This window comes from Trichogramma pretiosum, unplaced genomic scaffold (genome assembly GCF_000599845.2).
Source record: "Trichogramma pretiosum strain Unisexual culture from Peru unplaced genomic scaffold, Tpre_2.0 scaffold14, whole genome shotgun sequence".
Taxonomy (NCBI): Eukaryota; Metazoa; Arthropoda; class Insecta; order Hymenoptera; family Trichogrammatidae; genus Trichogramma; species Trichogramma pretiosum.
The window spans coordinates 895076-918180 of NW_019641706.1; the positions used below are offsets into that span (position 1 = coordinate 895076).

A 23105-nucleotide genomic window follows, 5' to 3' on the forward strand; every position below is an offset into this window, starting at 1 on the left:
TCGTGTACATAGTGTAAAAATGAATATCAATTTTAATACCTCAGGTGTCATCGAGTTTTTGACCTCCGGTCGCGTAGCGGCTGACCATCGTGACTTCAAGGAGCTGACTTACAAATCGAGCCTACAGAAAATCTCGGGATGCGAGCCTAAGACCAACGAATTCACGCACTCGTTCAAACTCGCATCTGCCTATAGTGAGGATATAATGCCTTATACCAACTACACGTGAGTTTTTGCAAATCACCCGATTCAATGGTTTGGTCAGATCTTAAATAATCGTATATTTTATTTTTATTGTTTCTAGTTTTGATTTTAAAGGAATTATTGATTACATTTTCTACTCGAAGCAAAGCATGGTCCCTCTTGGTTTACTTGGTCCTCTGAGTGCAGAATGGTTTAAAGAGCATAAAATCGTGGGTTGTCCTCATCCTCACGTACCATCAGGTAAGATAGTGAAATAGCATGATACTTCTATCAACAATAATTTCAAATATTTTTATCGTCATAAGAAAATGGTTTGACTTTAATACTAATTTTGATTCCTATTATTTAGATCATTTCCCACTCCTGGTAGAAATAGAGATGACGCCGACCTCTGGTGCAACCAACGGCATGATATCTCGCAGGTAGCAGCCGCCACGCAAGATATCCAAATAAACTTGTATTTAATTATAAATACAATGAATTGTACCTAACGACGAATCAAGTAAATGAAGAAAATAAGAAGTTGAAGATGCATATTACACAGAAGATTAGAGCTACACTAAAGAATAATATGTTTAAAATAATTGCAGTCAACTGATCATCATTGTCATAACGAAGTTACGAAGATCATCATCAAGATTCAACTAGTGCAACTTTGTTTTTTTAATTTTTGGTGAACGATATAATGAGAGCTTTATCGTTTACGCAAAAATACGCATTCGAACAGCGTGTGTACGAGAAAGATAATTAAAAAGTACAGTCTCAATTCGTGATTCAGATTGCGAATGAGAATCATGCTCATTATATCATAAAAAATAATCATTTAGTTGTCTGAGGTGTGAGTCGTAATAGTATTTTGTCTAAAAAAACTTGTGTAATACGAATTGGATTAAATGTTGCTGGCGATTCTTATGAGAAAAATTAAGAAAATTATGGGGCACTACAATAGGGGTAGTTATAACGTCGACTTCTTTTAGTTTTCAGGCTCTCTGAAGTATGAGTGTGTCGAAAAATTATTTTTAATCGCATGAATACATGTACACGTAATTTTTTACACATTCATCAATGCTCTATCCATTAGTTCGCATTTATACGTGAATGAAAAAACATGCATACCGAAGAGAGCCAAGAGCGGAAGAATGTAAGGTACAATATAATGTAAAACATTAAAATCAACATTGAGAGCCGACTAATAATCACCGCGTCAAAAACGTGTTATTTAGGGAGATTGTGTGACACTGAGCGAAAGTTTGCCGTAGCCCATGTATAGTGTATTGCATTTTTTTAATGAAAAAATAATTATAGAGAGAAAAAGGGACGAAGAGCGCACCTGATGTTTGTGTGTACGTGTAATTGAGCGAATGTGTGTGTAAGAATGAGAGGAATAAAAAACTTCCCCCTTCCGAGTCACGTGTAATAACTGTAGATAAACGCCTATTTTCCTAATTATAATAAGCGCAAGGACGCAGGTGTGATAATATAGATAAAATATTCAACGTGACAATGAGAGTGAAAGAGTGATGGAGATCGAGAGAAATGGATTATTCCGAGCAAACCTCTGTGATACGTTAATATCGAAATTTAAAACAAAAAAGCAAAAAAAAAAAAAAAAAATAGTAAAAACAAATAAATCGTATTTGTGGAGCATGTAATACGATGTTAAAAAATTTAAAGAAACATACTAAATGAAATAGAATATGGAATAATACACAACGTTGCCATCCAGTCTCGAGGTTTCGAATCATTATTTTTTTCTGAGAATCTGTTGAGCATCAAGCTATTACGATATAAAAAAGAGAGACGTACTATAACAATACAAAAACAAATAATTATTGTCGATAACATACACGCTACACTGGGCTGTGCGAAGATTTATTGGAGTTGAAACTTAAACAATTTCAATACAAGTACAAATCCGTTCTTATTGGCCACGTATATATATGAAAATATATATATAAAGTATAAATATAAATAAATATGTTATTTATATGGAATGTGTGTATAAGTCGATGAGCTCTATAAAATATTTATAAATGCATAGTGGTGTTATTCTCGTATCTGATCATGGATAACCGTTGTATAGTGGGAACACAATAAAACTGCGCGCGTGTAATTTGTAATTATAACAACTATATAATATATATATATATATATAAAGTTTATAAGTAATGAGTGTTATAAAATATCAATTGTGTAAAATGCAGTTAGATCGGGGTTAATCCTTTTCCTATGTGTGTTGCATGTATTTTTTTTATAGTTGAGCTCAAGGTGCAATCATGATTTTCGCAAGAAATACTTGTAAAATAGTTAAAATTTGTTCTGAAGCATTTTGTTTTATGTGATGGGATTTGGGCAAATCATGTGAAACCTAACTATTATAAAATCTTTTATAAATTTCTTTACACAATCGAAAAAGTGTACGAGTCAGTTGGTATTCGACAGCACAACTTTAATTTAATGAAATTGTACATTTTTGCGGTGTTGTAAGACAAAAGACCATTGGTTTGTGTATATTATTTTTCATGTGTAGCTTATTATTGTAATTTCGAAATTGTACACACTTTCTCACATTTGTAAAGACTAAGAAAATCATTCATTACTGATTAAGTTGTGGTACGAATTTATACAAAAGAAGCATTTTTTCCTAATTTTAATGCACTTAATCGATAATAATTGGTTTTCACCACTGTTATTAAATTCTTGTTCATTTAATCAATTAACAACTGTGTATTTGCAATGTTTCGACTATAAATGTAGAGCCTTAAATAGAAATTAAATAAGACATCTAAATTTGTAAAGCGATTTATTATAACTAACTCAAATCACGTTAAGCCATGTAGTATGTAGCACTACACCAATGTCTTATGGAAGTAAACGCTGCAATATGTTTATGTAAATTATATTATTTAACGTATCTTTAATTTTTTATTAAGAAAATAAAAAAATAACGCTATCATACTTCGACTATGAGAGGAAATTGAGTTTTTTTTAATTTATCTATTTGTATTTTGTGTTGTGAATATTCAAAAATGAATGCTTTACTAATTGTAAAGAAAATAACAATCTGATATCCGCAATGTGTTAATCAAGTTTTTAATACCTTGCAAACAAAATTTTACACCATGACAACAGTTTTATAAACTATAATTAAAAATCAATTTTTTTGCTATTGTTGGTGAACAGTGCACAATCATGCGCAAAAACCTTCAAACTTGAATACATGATAATTAAAAACGTAAGGGTTTATAAACAAGTCATAATGCAGTATTTTTTATTTTTTTCAATGTAAAAATGCGTGTGCTTTACTTATCAAACACTGTACAGATATAGTTTCAAAAAAAAGAAAAGAAAAAAAAACAAAAATAAGCAACATGTTGAATAGCTGAACTTTATTCAATTACGTAATAGTTTTGTACTGTTTATTATTGCGCATGATATAATTATATAAAAATCATTGTACATATCGACTATGGTACCGTTTTATGTGAAAGTTGACACATCAATATAAGGTTTAGTACGATTTTTTATGGTTTCTATAACTGGCAATTAATATTGATAATTTTTTATGTGACAATCTGATTCTCATCACCGAAAATAATTTATAAAAAATCATAAAAGAAAAAAATGAAAGATTAGCATCAAAAACTGTACGTCTCAACTTTTAGAACTTGATCTGTAATTTGACAGACGAGATCTTGTTTATTATGGATACGCTTTTCACCCATATGTACAAAAATACCCTTTGGGTTTTTTTAAGAAATTCCGAATGTTTGAAATAAGGATAAATACAGACTGACTTTGATTATTAGTATTTATTATCTTTATGTTTTATGAAGAAGAAACGAAAAGTTACATAAATTGCACGTTGTTGTAAAATAAGATGAGATTTTTATACCGTTTCGATAACTGGTTAAAAATCAGGTAATCTGTCAAATTGACTTATTCAGTGTCTTATTCTCCGTATCTGTCATCATGCTGATTACACGACAAATGCAATTTACCAACAGAGAAAAATATTTATTATCGTGATTGCAAAAAAGTAGAAAAATTGTATGTAAGTTCTTGGAAAAAAGATTAACTTTGATCAACGAAATAAGTAAACTAGTATAACGTATATATGTACATAATATATTATTCGGGGTCAATCGAACGATTTCACATAGATGCGACAAGTGATATTAAATTATATTGATTCACATCAATATCGTCTAATATCTCTTACGCAAGAGCTTGAATTTGAAAAAGTTTGAGAAATAAAAAGCAAAAAATTTAAAACTGCGAGATTTGATAATTTAATTATAGTATTACATATAAAAAATTATTGAAGCTTTAAGTTCAATTTTAACGAATAATTTTCATATTGACAAATGAGTTAAAGTAATTTAATTCACGTTTTATTGAAAAGTATCTTTTTAATATTGTAGCGTTATCTTTGTGTCGATATAGAGTCATTCTAACAAAACTGTGTGATACATGTACGATAGTTTCAAATGAGGCCTAAGAACTTTCTTCGTAAATTTACACGGGCCATGTGTAATATCATTTTGGAACTTTGAAGCTTACTAATGTCATTCGATATAAATTATTTAACGTGGAATTTGTCAATTTGCATAGTGCAACGAATGTGATTAAATTTGATTGTATGATAAAAAGTGTAGTATTAAAAAGTGTATAGTCATAAAGAAATTATTGCATGAAGCTTCAAAGAACCAAATAATAATGCAGTTTTTACAAAGTACAGCTTATAGATGGTTATTTGAAAATTTATTTGGGTTTTGATTTGAATGCTAATTCTCTTAAATTAAATTAAATATAACTTGGAAAATATGTTCACCCATTTCAAAGGTCCTAAAAAATATTTTTTTTTATCTATTATCAAAACACCGTAAACCTATTTAAAATGAATGGTAATGTAAAACATTTTTCAATGTAATCTTTAAGCTGTAAAGTGTAAAAACGTTATTGGGAAAATAGTACAATCGATCGAGAAAAAAGTATCAAAATGTTATTTTCCAGATATTATACAAATGAAAAAAAACTTTGTGATAAATACATCTATGAACTCCACAAATCATTTAATTGTTCTTACGTTGAGAGTGAGAGAAAAAATTGAGGTGAATCATTAAAAATTAGTTAATATTTATTCTAATTTAATTCAATAATTGTTTGTTACATACATTAAGACTATTTAAGTACTGTACTTAATTTATATTCAAGTACAAACAGTATCAAAATATTTTTTTTGCAATTTTTCCAAAGTATTGAATGAGATATTAGATTTAATTTTTTTTGAGATTAATTATTTTCTGTATAATTTTTGACAAGTTTGGTAAAAAATTCACCGAAATTTTACTCTTTTCATCGATAGTATGTAACTTTTAAAAAGCGAATAACATTAATGTACCAGACTCACCGTATCATTGAATCATCTTTTGCTTATAAGTGTATAACTTACAAATAATTCCATTGTACATCCAATGTAAACAAATCAACCGATCTCTTCATTTTCTACGGGGATTATTATATATTATGAATTTTTGTCACCGTCATTCATATTGTTACGATGTTTAATTTTATAAAAATGTGAGAGAAAATCGATACTCGAATTTTTTTCAATGTATAGTAGTATGCACGAAGATGTGATTTTAATTTAGACTATGAGGAACTGATTACGTTTATTATGTAGTTTTGTTCTCACTATTTTATTTTTTATTAATTTTTAGCTATCGTTACAATATGCTCAACGAAAAGTGTGCAAGTAGATAATTAAAGTAATTCCGTCAAGTTCAGAGAATGTTTAGTATATACACATTTTTATTATATCTATCTATATCTATCTATATAATTTAAAAAATGAATCGTACATGATAAAAAATCGAAAATTTAATTTTCAGGCATTATACAGTTCTTATCCGTTTTAGGCAAGTGTGAGATGACGAGAATTTTGAGTGAGCGACCAATGCGTTGTAATATGCTAAGTTAGATTACAATAAACATAGAATTTTAGTGTGTTGTGATAAGTGCCACGTGAAATAACTAAAACAATTAAATTCGAAAGTGCTTTGAAAAGAAAAATATTTCACAATATTACTGTTTTAAAAATGTAAAAAATGTAATTTTATCGAAAAATTATTCGAGAAAAGAACTCGCGTGGCGCTCTCTCGCAGTATCACAACTCTACTTCCATGGAACTAGGGATTTAAGTATTGTACCATAATAAATATAATGTACCATAAGTTTTAAGATAAAAGTATATAAAAATATTTCATTCTATACTTTTGTATAAATGAAATGTGAGGTACATTATATAGTGTATGGCAAAATTCAAATCTTGGTTAAGACTACTTCGTACCGTAAACTAGCCACGAACCATTAATATGGGTTCCGAAATAGCATAAGATGTTAAATCAACAATCAACGTTTAACCGATCTCGTTCGATTTCAAGTATTTACCAATCTTGAAAATGTTTCATTATTACCTGCAATCGTAGCGAACGGATTTTTGGTAAATTAGCTATTCGAAATTTTTTATTTTTCGCTCTGGTGAAAATTTTTTCCCACATTTCAATAAAAATTCAAAATGAAATTTAAGAGGCTTCGAAGATAATGTTTTTCACATTTTTATGAACATTTCATATACAATATACATAAACTTCGAAGCATCATGAATTACTCTAAAATAAATTTACTTTAAATTTATAATATTAATATTATAAGTTCTATAGATGGAAAAAAATTTCACCATAATCAAATGCCTTTCGTGGCTCACCAATCGTAGCCTCCATTCATTGACGCGTGAATTTTCGAGCAGGTGTGAATATTATAATTTTCAAGATAATAGAAAATTATTGAGATTCCTGTTTCGATTTGCTTTGAAAATATTGAGTTAAGAATGATACTTTTAAAGCCAAATCAATTTCATCATTTTATCGGCAATTGTTTACGCGGCTGCAAAAGAATACAAATTGTTTAACTCTATGAAATATACCAGTATAATGTCGATTGTAAAAAGTTCAATATTTTCAATTTTGTACAAAAATACTTATAAAATAATAAATATACACTATAAACTGCTCGGGGATATTGCGTACAATTCGAAGCAATAAAGAAAACAGAGTCAGTCATGTATTATATTTATGACAAGTTCAAAATATTATTAAAAAAGCTGTTGCACAACTTCAGAACAAATTTTCCAGAATACTGGCCTCCAGTGATCAAAATGTAAAAATAATCCTTTTAATCGCTCAGAATAAAATTGGTATCGAAGTTACTAAAAGACACATTGACATCGACAATTTTTCACTGTTTGAACGCGAAAGTTTTCATAGTTTTAGAATACTGCAATTGTACATTATTTAAATTAATTTTACACCGTAAAAGACGTTTTATATTTTTTTACAGTCTGAGATAAGAAAATTTCGCTTTCAATGATGATCATGGAAATTTTGTTTAGATTAATCATCGATACAATCGATTACTGAATGCTATTAAATGGATAAAAATTAACAAGCGTGTCTTGTTTTTGTATTATAGAATTGTAAAATATATAAAATAATAATGATTTAAATAATGATGATAAGAACAATTGTCTTCATCAAATGAAATATTCTATAAGAGAAACTCTGTTTTCTTAAGCGTCGTGTTCGGCGGTCGTAAAGGCATATGAAATATAATTTATTAGTGTGTACAAGCAAGATGAATGTAACCACTAATATTAATTATTAACTATTATAAAATTTTATTTACTGGAATGATCTGTGTTTCATACCTGAAGAAATTTTGTCACTTATACATTGTCAACTGAAGATCATTTTTAATCTTTAACGATACTAGAAAACAGCATCAAGGCTTGAGAAACTTAATTTTTCAACTCTCATTTTCGGCGTCTGTGCGACATGAAGAACAACTATACATAGGCACAATCGGTTTCCTCTCTATATACATGTTGAAAAATGCAATGATTGTATGTGGGCTGCGTTTGAATCATGATTGAATGTAATATTTATTACATAAATATAAAATAAAAGGAAAAACAAGAAAAAATTAAAAAAATTAATTAACCGCTGTTATTATTAAATGACCTTTCCTTAATTAATACGCGACAAATTAAAAAACTTGATTTCTATCTATTTGAAATCTTGAAAATACCATTATTATTTACTGCATTGGTATTCTTATCAAATAAATTAGTAGGTGCTTTATCTCTAAGTAATGTAAAAAACTTATTTCCGATAAAGTTAATTTGTTACGCAGTTTTCAATCGTTTAGTTATTCAATTTGAGTCAAATCTTTGTTAACAGTTTAGTTTAAATTATTTAAGTAATGACCATAAGATCTTTTTAATATGCTCTTTCAATATCATTTTGTATTGTTGGCGGCAGCTTTTATAGGAATAATATTCCCGGAAAATGCAGCTCAACCTAGTGGAGTCAGAAAATTTTTGGAACCTTCGAAATATTACATTGATGATGTGGTACGAAAATAATTAAATCATATCGATCAGAACATTTTAATACATTATTTCTGTTATAAGGTACTATTGTATGTAATGAAGGCCCTTAGAGAAGCATTCAAAGATATACAGGAAAAGTGTTTGAGAGAAGCAGCTGGAAGGTGCAAAGCTCATTGGAAAGACATTCGAATTTTGGTGAAATGTGCGGTAATACTTGTCAAAATTGTTTTATAACCTTAGCAATTGTATAATAGTATTAAAATAAAATTGCATATTTTTCAGAGAGGATTCATGCACGAAAATCGGCGTCGATGTACGAAAATGCACATATAATATATTTCAATGGAGCAATAAAGAATCTTGTTGAGAAATAAAGAGTCAATGTTCTTGTAAAATACATACTAGAAAAGCCCTTAGTCAGCATGCAATTAAGCCAGCTGCCTCACAGTGCCTCACTATCGATAAATAAAAATCAGACAGGTTCCGTTTGAATTAAGTGTATTGGCGAGACCTTTAGTACTGACACGAGTACATGTGATCATCAGAACCAATTTGAATATTTCAGAAAATTTTTGGAATAACGTTGAGTAAAGATAGAATTGAAATGTAATAAGTCACTTCATACTACTAGAATTTACTAGTTTACCCTGAAAGTAATGGGGAAACAGGAACGTGTGTTATTGAATTATTAATAGAATAGAGCAATTTCTCGTTTATATTAAAAGTTGGTCATTTCATTATCACATTTCGAGGAAACTTGATTAATTTAATTAGTGAATCTGTAAGATTTCATACTTCCTCATGATACAAGGTTTCCTGTATAATTTCAAACTACTTTAATGAATGCTTATTGATTTTATATGTTTATTAGCCACAAAAATTCATAAATTTTCAATAAACAAAAAAGAACAGTTTAAAATTTTAATTTGTGAATTATAATTATTTATTTATTTTTTAGTATTTTACTATACTCTATTATAACACATTTTCACTTAAAAATAATCAATAATTATCAATAATGCTAATAAACCAATCTAATGACTTGTACAGTTTTGATACTTTACACAAATAAAAGTAAAGAAAATAACTTTAAAGTAAATAATTCAATGTACCAAATTAAAGTTAAGAAAAATACTTTTTATATTTCATTATAATGTTATTGACAAGCATACATTCTAGAAAGTGTTTTCTAATACCCGTCAACCAGTTATTTGTCAATTAAAAATTTTTATACAATTATTTACAACTTTTCTCTACTATTATACATGTTTTATCAAAATATAACAAAAATTAATTTAATTTACCTACATTAATCTTTGCCATATATTTGGTGTATTTTGTCATGCTAAAATGTTTTACTAATTGTAAAAAACTAATGAATACACTCACACTTTAGTCACAAAGTCCATGTTATTATTCAGAATGTTTTATTATTTTTTAAATAATCCATTGCCTCGAAGATTTTAGTCCAATAAATCGTAAACACACGATCGTTGTAAAATTTCGGTTCAAAGGGCACTAGTAACTTCACTAAATGTTGGCGCTGATCTTCGTCTACTTCGAGGAGTACCTGCATGCTTAATAATTCAAACACGTACTCCAGAAATTGTTTGTGTGCTTTTACTTGCTCTTCTGTTACAATTATTCTTGCATCATAAAAATGAAATCCAGTATCGTCATCGTAAGCCAGTATCCATTCTGGTTTTGGAAGGGTTTCCTCGTTTGGATCTATCTCCAATAAAATTTCTGATAAGCCATCGAGTATTTCTTTCGGCAAGTACATATTTTGTTTACTTGCAATTTCTTTTTTCAATCTCACTGAATAATCGTTAAACTTTATAGTCGGCCTTTCGATTATGTACATGGCGTTCGTTATCTTCAAACACACCATGAGTATGAAAATTATGCTGAAACAAAATAAAAATCAAATGGGTTTAATTGTCTACGGCTCTACATTGTTAAGTTGATTGGATTTGTGGTAGAAAAAATAAATGATAAATTTCAAAAGTTCATTATTCGAGAAATTAGAGAAAGAAAATTGTTACCCCGAGAATTCCATGATGCTGCTCGTGTGGTCGCCTGTATCAAAGTGAGTCTCGGCCTCTTTTTTTAAATTTAAACTATAGCAGCTATAGCAGATAATTCTCTGACAGTGGCCAGACTTGGGCGTCACAATCATGTTTTATATACTTTAAACGTAAAAGGAATTTTTATTTTGCAATTTCCATAAAAATTGCGCTCAGGTGATTACAAAACGATTTATTATCGTACCATATGCGATTTCATTCATTCATAAATGCTCTTCATGATCGTGGTACGTTTTTGTAGCTTGATGTAATATTTGCAACAAGTTGTGATATGAGGATTATAATCATGCGGTCTCATGGATAATTCCGCCATAAATTCGCGTACTTTTCAAGTGCTCGTAGATATCGGTACTTTCGGGCGATCTGCAGCGTCAGGAAAATTACCAACAGCTTCTCATTTACTAAACAAGTTGCTTAATTCAACATTATAAGCGTTGCACACGAGGTGCTCCGCGATTGTTGAATCATAGACAGATTTGTCGACGTCAAAAAACAGCATCGACACGGTGAGTCAGCTGACCGCATGAGTCTCATCGATTCGGCAGCCAAAGATCGTAAATCTCGTCAAATTGGATACTATAAATTCGCTACAATTTAAAAAAAAAATCTCGAGGTATTTATATTAACAATGCCAAAAAAGGTGAGCCTTTAAAAATGGAAAGACCCAGCTGTCAAATATCCAAGTGCTCCACGTGCAGCGCGAGAGAGTCGTCAAGAAGGGGGTTCATCGTCCGATACGTTTGTACGTGTGCGACAGATCGGTTCGCGCAGATTGCGATGATCCTGCGGCAAGTAATTAATTCTCCGTTCATCTTGTTTAGACTCGTTACAAAATTATCGATCCAGAAATTTCATCTGCAAATCATCGATTTGTATGCTTAACGATAAATAACACATTCTTGATTCAACGTTTCGCGCGTGCCGATTGTGTTCGATACAGTAATCGTGACTCGTGGGTGTCGGTGCTGTCAGCAGTGCCAGTATGTGTACTACGTCGCGAATGGCAATGTGTGATATCATCATCGCAGTTTGTGCATTTTGAAGCACACAAACCCTTCAGTATTTGTCAGTGTTTTCCATGCTCGTGTGTGAGATAAAATATTGACTCTTTGACAAGCTCTTCCGACGCGGAATGTCAGAACAGAGTGTTTAAAGCGCAAATTAATCGACCGAGTGTATATTGGCAAATAGGTTATGTTGTTTATATACAAATATATGACGTTTGTGTACAGCAATTTGGCCAACACATATTTTAATTTTTGCAATATTTGATATAACTAAGAGGTAAGCATTAATTTTTCTCAGTTATTGATGTAATAACATTATTTTCTAAAGAATGCACTCGCATCTTAGCTTTTATAATTGTAAATCTTATCTATTATGAAATTGTCAATGTATCCACACTCAATGTTTTCTAGGTAAAACCATTATTTAGTCGTAGACAATACAAATGAAGTATTCCACCTCGCCCCCTCCTAGTCGGTGTATATCACCAATGACATCCAGACGATCCAGCACCATGTTACCTCCGCCTGTCACTTGCAGGTACGTATCAATTATATCAGAAATCTTCAATAAGTTAATTGAAATTTTTCCCGTAGGCAAGACTGTTTTGGGGCTGCCACCAAATGTTACAAATATTTGAGGAAACTGCTGAAATTCGAACAAATGGATTTTGAATTCGCAGCTTGGCAGATGGTGTATCTTTTTACTTCGCCTCAGAAAGTTTATAGGAATTTCCAAAGTAGAAAACGTATGACAGATCTTAAATTACCATCATTATTCAAATACTTAAGATATCTAAATTTATCCCAATTTTTTCAGAGACAAAATCACAATTCGCCAGAGATGATCCAGCCTTCTTAGTATTATTAGCAGGTTGTCTCTTTGTGTCGTCTATTGGCTTTGCAATACTATTAGGACTCAGTTTCTTACATTTCATCAAATTTCTTTTGTATGTGGTATTTGTTGATTGCATCACAGCAGGAATTATTGTAGCTTCAGTTTTGTGGTAAGAATTTTCTACACAATAGCAAAAGCTGAAATAGATAAAAACATGTATCTACTTAATTTTATTATTATATGTATTTCCTTATAATATAGGTTTGTTGCAAATAAGTATTTACGACGTGATAAAACACAAGATGTGGAATGGGGATATGCATTTGATATTCATTTGAATGCTTTTTTCCCACCTCTTATGATTCTACATTTCATACAATTATTTTTATATAAAGGTAAACGCCTAATAATAAGATCGTTGACGTTTCTTGGTCATACAATTTTTAAATAAATGTATTAAATTTATCTACAGGTGTGATAAGTCATGATTACTTCTTTTCTCGATTGGTTGGAAATACATTTTGGCTTGTTGCCATTGGTTACTACATTTATATTACATTCTTAGGATATGCAAGTATGTACATAAATTATTTTTCACTGTAAATAGTCTCCAAAACTAACGAAATTATTTTCAGGTGTTGAAATTCTCCATAAAACCCATGTTATTCTTCAAACTGCAATTCCTGCTGCAATGGTGATGTACATTGTCACATTAGCTGCAGGTATCAATATAAGTCAACAGTTAATGGAGTTTTATCACGACAGAGTAATTTGAAACTGTTACTGTTCTTTTTTGAAAAAAAGTTGTATGAAAAATTGTAATAGAAGTTTGATAAAATTTTGTTAAAAATATTTTTATTTTACTTCTCTCATACACATTTTAATCCGATTTATTTTTATAACATCTTGTATATATACACATGTTATATATGTAAAAATTAAGCAAAATATAATTTTTGTTTAGCGCCAAGTAATTTTTTGCTCTAATTTATTAATTATTGCTATTTTAAGATTATATACAGCATTTTGAAGCCCTTTATAAGCCATGTGTAAATTCATAAATTTTTAACTAATTCCATGATTAACAAATTTTTCAAAATATTTTACATTGGTTTATCATGACATATTTCATTGGCAATGATAGTCAAAAAGAAAGTCAGTACTTAGAAATGTATAAACTATATCCTTCATATGGCCAAATATATATATTTATAAATACATTAACAACACTTAATTTTACTTTAAATAATAAAACACTGTTAGTGCCATGTTACAATATTTGGATATTCCTTGGAATTTTTTAACTGCTAAATTAACATGAAAATGAAAACAACGTATACACTGTTAAAAAAAAAAAAATACTTCATATAATAGTTAATTAAGCTACCTGAGCTCAGTCAGGTACTGCCCGTATAGTCTAACTTTCAAAATAAGTTACAGTTGGTCTGAAAAATTTCTTGTCAAGTTTAATTATGCTTATAATTGTTTCTATTTGTATTTTTTTTTCAATATTGCAAGGTAAAAGTACCTTTGTTCGTCTAATAGATAAAAATTATAAAAGTATCATTTCTGCGGCAGTTACATTATTTTTAGGCACCAAATGACTTGTATGATGACATTAGATGCTATTAAGGCAAATTAATGTGTTTTGCGCAACACATTTTATCAAGTGTATAATATTTATGATAGAGATATTCGTCCAATATTGCACTCTGACATGGGTCTTGTTGATTATTGCATTATTAATTTTTTTTAAATTAAATTATGGATTTTAAAATAAAAATTAACAAAAAACTTCAGGAATTATAAAACTGCTTGTTTTTTGGCTTCTGAAGCAGTCTCTCACGTTCTTCCTCTTCTTCAGTATAATATATTCTCGTAATGACTATATCACCAGTGCTGATAGTTTGGCTAGATGACTCTTTACGATTTACTTTAGGTTCCGATGGTGAAGAGCGTTTCGAGCCTTGGCACGCACAGGAGCATCTGCTAGGCGTGGATCTACTACTACTTTCGTCGACTTCGTTTGACGTTGATCCTGTAGCTGCTGATAGAATGGCTTCGAGACGTTCAATTTTCTCGTAACCGTCCATCTGATTGTCGGCTAAAATTTCGTCTACCATTTGCATGGATTCCGTTAGACTTGGTGGCTCCGAACTACGTGATAAACCTAAAAGCAAAATGTGTTAAAACTTGATTGTTAAGGGTTGTACAAAAAGTTATTGCTATTTACCAAAACAACCATTATCAGAATTATAGCTTTCCAAACTCTGATATTCAGCATCTTCATTTTTGCAAGATCCATTGTCATCTTCGTCGCTGCTGTTACTTTTATCCACACTCGAACCTTCTAATTTTTCGAGTTTTCTCGCTACTTTGTAACTACCTTTTAATTTTTCTTTCTCTTCATTCGATAGATCTAAATGTCTAAGCAAACGGATCTCTCGATTACTGAGAACCATATTCTTTCCAATGCATTCGTTCATTTTTTTTCGTAAATCAGCAACCTCAGTCTCTGTTTTTCTTCTTTTTTTTCTAAGCTTAACATCATCAGGCCTAATGTGCGCTAGTATTTGTTCTTCGCATAACTCTTGCAAAAGCTCCTGGTATTCTGGTTTAATAACTTTTGACATTGCTTCGTAAATGATGGGTACGAGACTGTTAACGTCTGAACACGCGTAAACTATCATATCTCGAGTTAATGGCCTTTTTCCCCAATAACGTGGTTCCTTTTTATACAGATTTCTAAGTGATTCCTTAAAAACATTTCGCGGAGCTCCATACATGTCGCATAAATTATTAAGAGTGATATTTTTTACTTTGTAAACAGGTTTACCAGTATTTTGACATTCTATCACGCAATGTGCTGCCTAAAATTGAAAAATTGCATCTATTATTTAAACTGAATTTATTTATGTGACACATCAATACAATACAAAATTTATTTACCTGTGTATCAAAAATACCAGCCAAAGTTATGCCAAACTGGTTAAAGAGAGTAGCGCTTGGATTTTTGCAATCATGAACTACTTTTAATACATTTTCATTTTCCAATAAATACTGTAGCCCACATTGAAGAAGATTAGGACTACTATGCAAGTCAAAAATATATGCTTGTCCTGTCATTGAACCAATTTGTAAAAGAGTTATTTTTCCATTAGGCCCTACGTTAACTCCTTCAAATGCCACAGAGATAACAATTTTGCCGTTGTATTTTTTCGAATGCATTATTTCATTGACTATCTGTTTACCATCGTTCAAACTTAAAACAATTTTAGTACTTTGTGTGACTCGAGATTTCATGGCTTCAGTTATCACAGCTTTTTGCACTCCTCTTTCTTCTTTATTATTGTCAGCTAGAGTTTTGATTAATAAAGTATTTATTCGCTGCTTCAAAGTTTGCTGTTGCAAATTTATGGGTGCAGATGAAGTAACTTTTGATTCATTGTTTTGAACATTAGAACTGTCCCCAGAAATGGTTTGACGATCATTAAGAGGACTATTGTTCTGTCTACGTGAAACTATTCTAGCATTAGCAGGTTTATCAAACTCATCAAGATTGCTTTTTTTATTGTAATTGTTATTTTCATAACTATTCTGTTTCTTTGTTTCTTCTATGGGTTTTGGTTTACCTATAAAAGTAACCACATTTTGTTGAACATGAAAAGTATCTGGAGACATCTTTAAGAATGTTGTAAAGTCTTGCAAAGTATGGAACATTTCTGTTCCTTCAGAAAAATCTTTGATGACAATATGAAATAATTGATCTAATGCACTAATTTTTTGTTGAGTTATACAAAATTCTAAAAAACTTAGGAGTCTAGATGTGATGGCTGGATCAAAATCTTCTTCAGGTTCTGTAAAGTAATGAAAAATTAAAAATTAATATGTTTTACATAAGTTAAAAATAATTAGAATTAAACAAACATACCTAATTCTTTGAAAGGTTCTGCTTTCATGCCTTCATACTGCTTCAATATAACATTATCATTGTTAACAACAAAAGCATCTGGATACTTTAATAAAAAGTCTTTAAATTCTCGAAAGTGTTGACCAGATATATGTCTTACTTCTGGCGAAGCCTGAGATCTATGACCTAGTAAGCTTTTGATAGGTACTTCCGTTCCTACACCATATTGCTTTAGTTTGTCAGAAAAATATTCAACAGCTTCTACAGCATAATCTCGTTTTTTGTACTGACTACTATTTTCTTCAACTGTTGATTGAAATGTATTTACACATACATAGTCTCCATTTATTATAAATAAAAATGGATACTGAGCTAAGAATTTTTTTAGGCCACTTTGAGAACCACCAGCTATTTGTCTCATTTCTTTGGTAAATCCTTTTGCCCCAAATTGACAACTCAAATCATGCAAAGATCTGGGACCGCCTTTATCCATAAGACGTTCCAGGAAAAAAAGCAAAGTACTATTCCTAGCATTTTCATATTCTGAACTGTCCATTGTTTAAAGTTGCCTATATTCTGAAAGAATTAATTTCGTTTATTTGAGTATCGACGAGAGTGAAAATCATCAACATTTAAAAATTCTGATATTAAATTTTTTTTTAAATGTCCGAATCAGTAAATTGTAAACAAAAATTAAAAGACGGGACTTTTAAGGTTAGCGATGGAATGTCATACTGACTGTGATGATACACACAACATCCGCAATCCAATTTAAGTAAAAAAGAAATCACTACTTATACGGTTTCGAAGTATCAACTGGTTTGCGTTACAATAATTGAATGCTCAACAGTTTTTTTCCTCGGATGAGAAATGCCTCGAAATGATTAATACAACAAAACGATCATGATTTTTCTCTGCTTGTGCGAGCAAATATAAGTAGGTGTATTCAGTTGGGAAATACTGAGTGTACGAACGAGCAGCAGCAAGTGAATCTAGGGCACTCTACCTATGCAGACGACAGAAAAATATGTTTTCAAAATACACAATTGGAGTCGAACGCACGAAATAAATTCGATCGAATTAGGAGGAAAAACGTGCCGTAAAAACGCGTCCGTAAAACGAATGACAGACAGAAATTTTGCGTCGAACGCCCATACCTGGTATAAGACAAGTGTTGTCGTGCGATTACATACATACGTGGGTAAAAATGACGGCGATTATTAACTTGTCACGCAGTGCTGTCTTATAAATGTACAATTTATGTGTGTGGTGAGATAGGCGCGAGTCCGTCCGCGAGAAAAAATATGTAACATAAACTGCCGCACCTTTTGCCGAAGAGAGGAACTGTACTGGCGATTCCGAATGCTGGTCGTATTGCCGCTAAGTATATAATTCAACGGGAGGGAAAAAACGAGTCTCTCAGCTCCGACAATATATATATAGATAGATCTGCGCGTACCTATAAGTATGCGAGGCTGCTGAGCTAACATTAACAGTATGCTCTCCTATATATAGCTCTACTATAGGTGAATGACTATCTTGACAATACCTTTACTGACTCTCGAAGTCGCGACTTTTTTTACTTCTCTACCGAAATTTAAATGAAGATTGTGTCGACCTGTATTTATCTAATCTGCTGCCTGCTGCACACTTCAATTTTCAACGGTAATTGATATATAATGTATGTGTGGTAGGCGCATGTACACACATGTGTGAGTCGTACGAGCGTGCATATGCCATATCTGATGGACTGCGACAGAGAAACAAATATTTTCAATTACAGGCCACGTGATCAGCCAACAAGATGGCGGGAAGCAGAAAATAAAGCGAGCTCCGATCGCATTGAAGATCAATGAGTGTGTAACTTTGAGACGCTGTCGAAAACCATTCATACGACAATGAATGCAAGGCTTACTGCTCGCTCGACGATGACTCGTTTGCCGTTGTCTGGATGTAAACTAAAGCTGAAAATAAGGAATGAATGAAATAAGCTTGAAAATTTATTTTAAAATTTTACAGATGTTTGAGCAAAAATTACCTGCTCAGATTTTGAAGTTTTTTAACGCCCTTCTTCAAAGTGCATGGTTGGAGAACCTGAGATTGACTAAGCTCGGTCTTTTTTCGTGATACTTCACGGAACTTGCAAAATCTGCTGACCTTAGGTCTTGAAGTGCAGGTTGACATCGTGTTCAGAATTTTTTACGTGAAAGTGGTGTTGATACTTCTGATAAACTTTGAAAAATATGTACGTGCGGACGTTTCTCCGTCAGCTCATCAGCTCAAAAAATGTACGTGCGTCATGTTTTGATTCAGGAATGTCCAAAAAGGACCTGAATGTCGATTTTTTGGAGTCGCCTATCATCGTCCTTTCAAGTGGCCCGAATTTGAAAAGTATGAGCTTTTTAGGAGAATTTGAAAAGTATGAGATTTTTAGGAGCTTGTTCAGCTCTCTGTAGCTTTGCAGCAGTCGCTTGATATTTTCATAATTTCCAACAAAAAATTGATTTTTCCATTCAAATTCACTGAGAATGACCCGTAAAGAATGAATTGCAACGTACTAAAAATTATACGACAATTACACAAATTACATCTTTATTTTTTTATAGTTATTGTACGATATCCCTTGCAACTCCAATGATTAAAAACATTTTATCGATATATGAATTTAGAAATATGCAGTGATACTTCTGTAATACGAAGTCCAAAAAATGTCAAATTACGGGAGTTTTCTTATTATAAAAGTTCATTGTATGATGATAAGTAAAGAGAAGAAAAGTTACATTTATCATTATTACTCGCGTCATACCAACGCTTGCTCAATCAATGCAATTCGGGCCAAAAGTGAGACTTTATTATAAATTTTTTTTTCTGCATCATCACACGAATAAAAAAATTTAGTTGAGAATCGTTATATGATCGAAATGTTCAAAAGTTCGAATTTTAGAAGTAACGAACAATAGCAAATATAACAGCTGGATAAATAACAATTTTCATAACTTTTTCGGTGCAGTTTTAATGACATGCGAGTGACTCTGTATGTATCAAAGATAGACATAACGTCTTATGGTCAATCCACGGTGGTGGGGGTAAAGTATCGCCGAACAGCTATCACAAGGGCGAGATCACCTCGCTAACATAACGAGCTTAGTGCGTCAGTCGCTGGAGAAGAATTAGTGAAATCGATCTACAGTGTTTTTGGCTACTCGAGGCATATAGCCTCAAATATTTTCGCAAAATTCGCGCGATTGCATGTAATCAAAAGAGTGATGGCAAACAGCACAGTCAGGTATAACACTTTTTGATGTTAATGTTTGCACGATGCATGCTTCTTTTAAGCCATCGCTTTGTCAAATTCGATTATTCTCCAGCGTGAAGAAATTAAAGTCGACCGGTACTTGTCCAGATGCAGGTGACAATAATATTTTTGATTCGGTGGACTCTTGCGAATTCAAAAACCTTGAAACATTGCCATTCCACGGGTTATCGGTGAGTTAAATAATTTGATTTATGTTCTGTATACTATCAAAAACCACAACAAAACTTTAATTTCAGGCAAGTCTTACGAATGAGGCTATATCGTTACAGAAAAATTTAGATAGAAAAATATTGATAGATTTCGAGTGCAAATATGTTAAACCTGAACTGAAGTATTTATCGACGATTGCCTTCAAAGCTGAGTATAAGAATCATCCAGTGAAAGTTAAAAACCAAATTCAGACCAGCTACTTAGATGAATAAAATCTGATGATTTTGATAAAAAAAGATTTCGATTATTATAAAAATTGTCAATTTCAAGTAGATTCTCGATTGAAACTTAACAAACATGAAGAGATTGAAATATTTAGAAAAACTACTCAAACTAAATTATCTTATGAGATTAAAGTGCCTCGAAAAACTAATAAAGGAAAAAACTCATATAAGAGTGTTACGACAGATAAGAACATTACAAAAACCTTCAAGCGTAGCATATGCAAAAAATCATTTAGACAAAAACAACAACTCAAATCTCACATACGTGCAGTTCATCTTCGTAACAAACTTTTCAAATGTGATATTTGTAACAAGTCATATGGTTGCATGGATCAACTTATAATTCATATTAATACGGTACATAATCGTAACAAGCCCTTCGAATGTGAAATTTGTCACAAGTCATTCGGAATAACAGATCATCTCAAAAGACACATAAATGAAGTACATCATAGGAACAAACCCTTCGAATGTGAAATTTGTCAAAAATCATTTGGACTGAAAGGTGATCTCAAACGTCACGTCAATGCAGTGCATGATTAAAGAAAACTCTTCGAGTGTGAGATTTGTCACAAGTCGTTTGGATACAAGAGCAAAGTTAAAAGGCACAAGATAACGGTACATAATATAATGCAAACCTTAAGAGTACGAGATCTGTTCCACGACGTGAAGACTTCCAATCTCACATATGAGTACGCTACGTAGTTTTTTAAAACATAAATATTCTTGAATTTTTTGAATTTTAATAAAATAATTCAAAGTAGTTATTCATTTTGTTCTAACTTTTAGAAACTGTTTGCTTATCTTTCGTATATTAAATAAAATATTAACAATCTTGCGTCTTGAACTCTTTCTTTATAGTATTGCTGTTGGATCAATCTTTCAACATTTCAATTATACCCTTGAAACAATAATTATTCATTAACATCGCCCGAAAACTCCAGAACTAATTTTCGGATTCGCGGAAGATTGAACAACTGCAATTGTTGGTAAAAAATTTTGGAAGTAGTGATGGTTCATCTCAAGTGATGCAGATCGTATATTGTGTCTGTAATGATGGTAAGACATTATTTTACACTTGTCATTCGACTCTGATTAAGTACATATCGGTCAATTTATTCCCGCACCGCATCCTTAAATTCGTATATGTATTTATGAATCAGTATTGGTCACTGTGCCGTGCACGCGTGTGTAAGTAAGAATAATGTATAAATAGATAAATCAGGACCTAAATTATAAACAATCTAATTATAAACGATTATGATATTGTTTCTCGAAATCTGATAATGTTATGTAAGTGAAACAAATTAGTTTGAATGTTGTCTTCCCCAACAAAACAAGCCATAACACCAAAAGATAAGTTTTACTTATTCAATTTCTTTGGTACTAAATAGAAGAATTCCCCGTTCATTTTAAGCACCAAAATGGATAAAAGTGAGAAGATATCCGAAGAAATTGTCTCGAAAGATCATTCAAGTGAACACAACATTATTTTTTCGGGTGACAAAAAATACATTTGTGATATTTGCCAGGAGGCATTTACACTAGAGTTAAGCATGATAACGCACCAACACACAGTTCACAATGAACGAAAAGATTACTCATCCGACCAGTGTGAAAAAAAATTTGAGTTCCGAAATCATTTGAGTAGGCACCAAATTTCAAAAGACAAGGGCCGTACAGATTTTGCATGCAACCAAATCGAGAAGAAATTTGCGAAAAAATCCAGTTTGTGTGCGCATCAAAAATTAGTACACAAAGATCGAGAAAATTATGTATGCAACAAGTGCGAGAGGAAATTTGAAAGCAAATCAATTTTACTTAAGCACAAAAAAATATTCCACGACGTTTTCAGAGAATACTTATGTGAAAAGTGCGCCAAGAGATTTGCAAGTAAGCAGAGCTTCGTCACACACGTAAAAAGAGTCCATGACGATCAGAGAGATTTAGCCTGCAAAGCCTTAAAAAATTACTCATGTGACAATTGCGAGAAGAAATTCGGAAGTAAATCGTATTTGCTAACCCATCAAAAGACAGTCCATGAAGGTCGGAAAGATTACGTATGTAACAAGTGCGGAAAAAAATTTGGAGTAAAATCGAATTGGCTCATACACTTAAAGACAATTCACGAAGGTCGCAAAGACTTCGCATGCGACAAGTGTGAGAAAAAATTTGGTTTTAAACAGTATTTACTCGTCCACCAAAGAACAGTCCATGAAGGTTGCAAGAATTACGCATGTGACAAGTGCGAAAAGAAATTTACACAAAAAGGGAATTTGCTAACTCATCTAAAGACAATCCACGAAGGTCGAAAAGATTACGGATGTGACAGGTGCGAAAAGAAATTTGGAGTTGAATCGTATTTGCTCTTGCATCAAAAGACAGTTCATGAAGGTCGCAAAGACTTCGTATGCGACAAGTGTGAGAAGAAATTTGGGCAAAGATCGACTTTGCTCTCTCACCAAAAAGCAGTCCATGAGCGAAGCAAAAATTTCGCATGCCACAAGTGCGAGAAAAAATTTGGAAAAAAATCGAATTTGTTTAAGCATCAAAAGACAGTACACGAAGGTCTCAAAGATTACGCATGTGATAATTGCGACCAAAAATTTGGAAAAAAATCGCATTGGCTCCAACATCAAAAGTCAGTACAGGAAGGTCGCAAAGATTACCCATGCAACAAAAGAAATTTGGATTCAAGTTAAGTTTGCTCTTACACCAAAAGAAAATCCATGAGGAGTAATTTGGAGTAAAATCGAATCCCCAAAGGACAACACACAAAGGTTGCAACGATTTCGTATGTGATAAGTGCGAGAAGAAAATATGATTGACAATCATAAATCCCTTTAGATACTCAATGTTT

The 23105-nt window shown here is 31.6% G+C and overlaps 5 protein-coding genes across 17 annotated transcripts in view; 3 read left to right on the forward strand and 2 right to left on the reverse strand.

The window, feature by feature from the left end:
* Positions 1-1818, forward strand: part of LOC106657073 (CCR4-NOT transcription complex subunit 6-like) — a 299859-nt gene extending 298041 nt beyond the window's left edge. For all 4 annotated transcript variants that reach the window (XM_014378357.2, XM_014378355.2, XM_014378358.2 and 1 more), the window contains exons 8-10: positions 45-225; positions 305-444; positions 554-1818. In XM_014378357.2, coding sequence (XP_014233843.1) covers positions 45-225; positions 305-444; positions 554-630 — 398 coding nt within the window. In that variant the 3' untranslated portion in view covers positions 631-1818. The remainder of the gene's footprint in view (positions 1-44; positions 226-304; positions 445-553) is intronic.
* Positions 1819-8481: 6663 nt separating this feature from the next.
* On the forward strand, positions 8482-9521 carry LOC106657041. 2 transcript variants are annotated; one of them, XM_014378287.2, is made up of 3 exons: positions 8482-8677; positions 8738-8863; positions 8939-9521. In XM_014378287.2, exons 1-3 carry the CDS (start codon positions 8549-8551, stop codon positions 8987-8989), a joined length of 306 nt encoding a protein of 101 aa, XP_014233773.1. In that variant the 5' UTR covers positions 8482-8548; the 3' UTR covers positions 8990-9521. The 2 variants fall into 2 exon arrangements, with proteins under 2 accessions (XP_014233773.1, XP_023318758.1); XM_023462990.1 differs by having other exon boundaries at positions 8738-8858.
* Positions 9522-9646: 125 nt separating this feature from the next.
* LOC106657034 lies at positions 9647-10838 on the reverse strand. The gene is made up of 2 exons (XM_014378281.2): positions 10702-10838; positions 9647-10563 (listed from the first exon to the last, which is right to left on the reverse strand). Exons 1-2 carry the CDS (start codon positions 10833-10835, stop codon positions 10074-10076), a joined length of 624 nt encoding a protein of 207 aa, XP_014233767.1. The 5' UTR covers positions 10836-10838; the 3' UTR covers positions 9647-10073.
* Positions 10839-11543: 705 nt separating this feature from the next.
* LOC106657186 (protein unc-50 homolog) lies at positions 11544-13435 on the forward strand. Its single transcript, XM_014378563.2, has 7 exons — positions 11544-12027; positions 12162-12288; positions 12345-12496; positions 12568-12754; positions 12847-12980; positions 13058-13159; positions 13221-13435. Exons 2-7 carry the CDS (start codon positions 12194-12196, stop codon positions 13358-13360), a joined length of 810 nt encoding a protein of 269 aa, XP_014234049.1. The 5' UTR covers positions 11544-12027; positions 12162-12193; the 3' UTR covers positions 13361-13435.
* Positions 13436-13768: 333 nt separating this feature from the next.
* LOC106656900 lies at positions 13769-18192 on the reverse strand. 9 transcript variants are annotated; one of them, XM_014378065.2, is made up of 5 exons: positions 18045-18192; positions 16517-17071; positions 15535-16442; positions 14819-15455; positions 13769-14755 (listed from the first exon to the last, which is right to left on the reverse strand). In XM_014378065.2, the coding sequence occupies exons 2-5, from the start codon at positions 17049-17051 to the stop codon at positions 14382-14384; spliced, it is 2454 nt and encodes an 817-aa protein (XP_014233551.1). In that variant the 5' UTR covers positions 17052-17071; positions 18045-18192; the 3' UTR covers positions 13769-14381. The 9 variants fall into 9 exon arrangements, with proteins under 9 accessions (XP_014233551.1, XP_014233556.1, XP_014233553.1 ...); XM_014378070.2 differs by lacking the exon at positions 18045-18192 and adding an exon at positions 17955-18038; XM_014378067.2 differs by lacking the exon at positions 18045-18192 and adding an exon at positions 17821-17942.
* Between the last annotated feature and the right edge of the window lie 4913 nt (positions 18193-23105).